We start from the raw sequence: 2265 nt of genomic DNA, 5'->3' as shown, positions 1-2265 counted from the left end.
AAAAATGTCATTGAGGGGCGCGTGTGACTGATAACCGCTGTGAAGTCCTCCACGAGGAATGGAAAGGCATTATTTCTACCAATTAATGACCTCGTGGAATTACTGCGGACGCGAAAACGGCCAAATCACCACAAGATGTCAAATAAAGGTAATGCCCCGCATACCGCGGCACGACATTTGAGCCTAATCTCCGGCTAATCCTCCCATAGTTCTGGGGTTGGTGGGGGGGGGGGGGGGGTGGTGGCGGCGTCGGGGATTTACATTGCCTGGTGCATAAACCGTAAAATCACGGCCTACAGTCGTAAATTTTTATTTGTGCTTAATTTTTATTTGTTTGTTCGTGCATACGATAAGCAACTAACAGACGGGTTGACTCTAAATTTTCGTATTTTACTTTCCCACCAACGAAGCATTAAAATTTTGTTTAGAAAGTAACTCAGTCTTTATATTAGTATGGCAAACACCAATATAATTTTGGTCCTGAAATGCGGTGATTGGAGTGGATAATAATTAATGGACTTCACTTCAGTGTATATGTTTCTTTATCTTTAGAGACCTAACGCAAATTAATGTTCTTAATCTACAGATCTTCGTTATCCCTTGCGATCACAATCTTAAATCTGATTTTGCCGCCATTGTTCGAGTTTCTGTCCATATTTGAGGATTGGAGTCCAAAGTTCGAGCTGCTCTTGAACCTTCTAAGGCGCACTTTTGTCAAGTTACCGTCTATCGCCATGCTTATGATTCTGTTGTACAAAAACATCAACGATCGCATCCAGGACAGGGGTGGGTTGCCTTTTCACTGCAAACGGTGCTGGGAGAACGAAATTGCAGCGCAGATGTACATGCTTGTATGGGTGGACTTTTTCGTCGTGGTACTCGTCACACTTGGGCTTGAAACTGTTAGGAAGCTTCTTTTTAAGCACTGCTACTGCTTCAGAAAGATTGGAATGACTCAGTTTGACATCCCACGCAATGTGATTGATCTTGTGTATGGGCAATGCTTGATTCTGATTGGCACTTTTTTCAGCCCTGTTCTTCCCTTCATTGGGGTCCTGAAAATGATAGTGTTTTTCTACGTAAAGAAAGTGAGCCTCTTTTACAACAATCGTCTGCCAGATAAATCCTTTCAAGGTGCGAAGCTGAGCTCTATCTTTGCCCTTCTCTTGCTTCTTATGTTTTTCATGTGTATAGGCCTTGTTGGGTGGGGTGGGACAAGAGTACCGACATCATTCTGTGGCCCGTTCAAAAACATAGAATGCATTGAAAGAAAATTCATCATAGATGAGCTGTCCTTTGTTGTAACAAGCTGGCCCGAGTGGATCCATCAGACACTACGCTTTATGCACACTGCAGCATTTCTTCTTCCCGTTTTGATACTCGTTGTTAGTCTCGTGTTTTACTACAGGTCCATGTCTCGAGAACATCACCGTGTGATTATCACATTAAAGGAGCATCTTGTTCTGGAAGGAAAACACAAAAAGCTCCTTTTGTCGCAACTCGTGTCCCTTCGTTGCGATAAACAAGAACAGCAAGGAAATGACAAATACAGTGAAGAAGACATCTTGCTCTCTTCTTGATGTTTAAATGTTAACCGAATCCATCCTAAGTCATCGGATGAGAGCACTTGAAGTGGGGGCGCTAGCATCATACCTAATGGGGAAACTGCCTTCGCTTTATCTCGTTAAGTATATTCCACGACACTCTAACCCCTCAACCAACCGTCTCTCTACAGTCTAGATAAGAAACCTTCACTGATTCATCAAAGATAAAGTCAAAGGCACCCTGCATAATTTATCACCTCACTTGCCGATCTCGAGTCCGCGGATGACTAGCTAAGCATTGGTTCCTTAATAAAGAAACAGTGCCTTAAAAACAACCGTGAGCTTCCTCGACCGGACTTACATTGCGATGGGACCAAGACAGAACCATACCGACTTTTGAAATCTCCCTTTGGTTTAAACAAACATCAAACAAGTGAAAGATTTCAAATATCTTGGCTCGGGGCAAACAAACTCCCAGAAGGATTTAATTAAGATAACACGGAAAGCAACAACTGTGGCATTAAAATTCGAACTGCCAAAAATAATCAAAAAGGTTCCTTTTCATCTACTGGATCCAGCTGCAGACTGTAATCAAGCAGTAGTAAGTGTGCAGGGTCCCGAACGGGCAATAACTGCCAAAGACCACAAAAAATCGGATGCCACTTGAAGAAGGTAATAATCATACAAGCCCTGTAAGAAACAACTCAAAAGCGAACCCACT

General features: G+C 42.7%; 1 protein-coding gene across 1 annotated transcript in view; it reads left to right on the top strand.

Moving 5' to 3' along the window:
* Window positions 1–1720, top strand: part of LOC138006234 (transmembrane channel-like protein 7) — a 6323-nt gene extending 4603 nt beyond the window's left edge. Inside the window, exon 2 of the mRNA XM_068852434.1 lies at window positions 587–1720. Coding sequence (XP_068708535.1) covers window positions 587–1580 — 994 coding nt within the window. The 3' untranslated portion in view covers window positions 1581–1720. The remainder of the gene's footprint in view (window positions 1–586) is intronic.
* The last annotated feature ends 545 nt before the right edge of the window (window positions 1721–2265 follow it).

Source organism: Montipora foliosa, chromosome 6, assembly GCF_036669935.1.
Source record: "Montipora foliosa isolate CH-2021 chromosome 6, ASM3666993v2, whole genome shotgun sequence".
Classification (NCBI taxonomy): Eukaryota; Metazoa; Cnidaria; class Anthozoa; order Scleractinia; family Acroporidae; genus Montipora; species Montipora foliosa.
The sequence above is the reverse complement of the archived record's forward strand: the minus strand, read 5'-3'. Positions and strand labels throughout refer to the sequence as shown.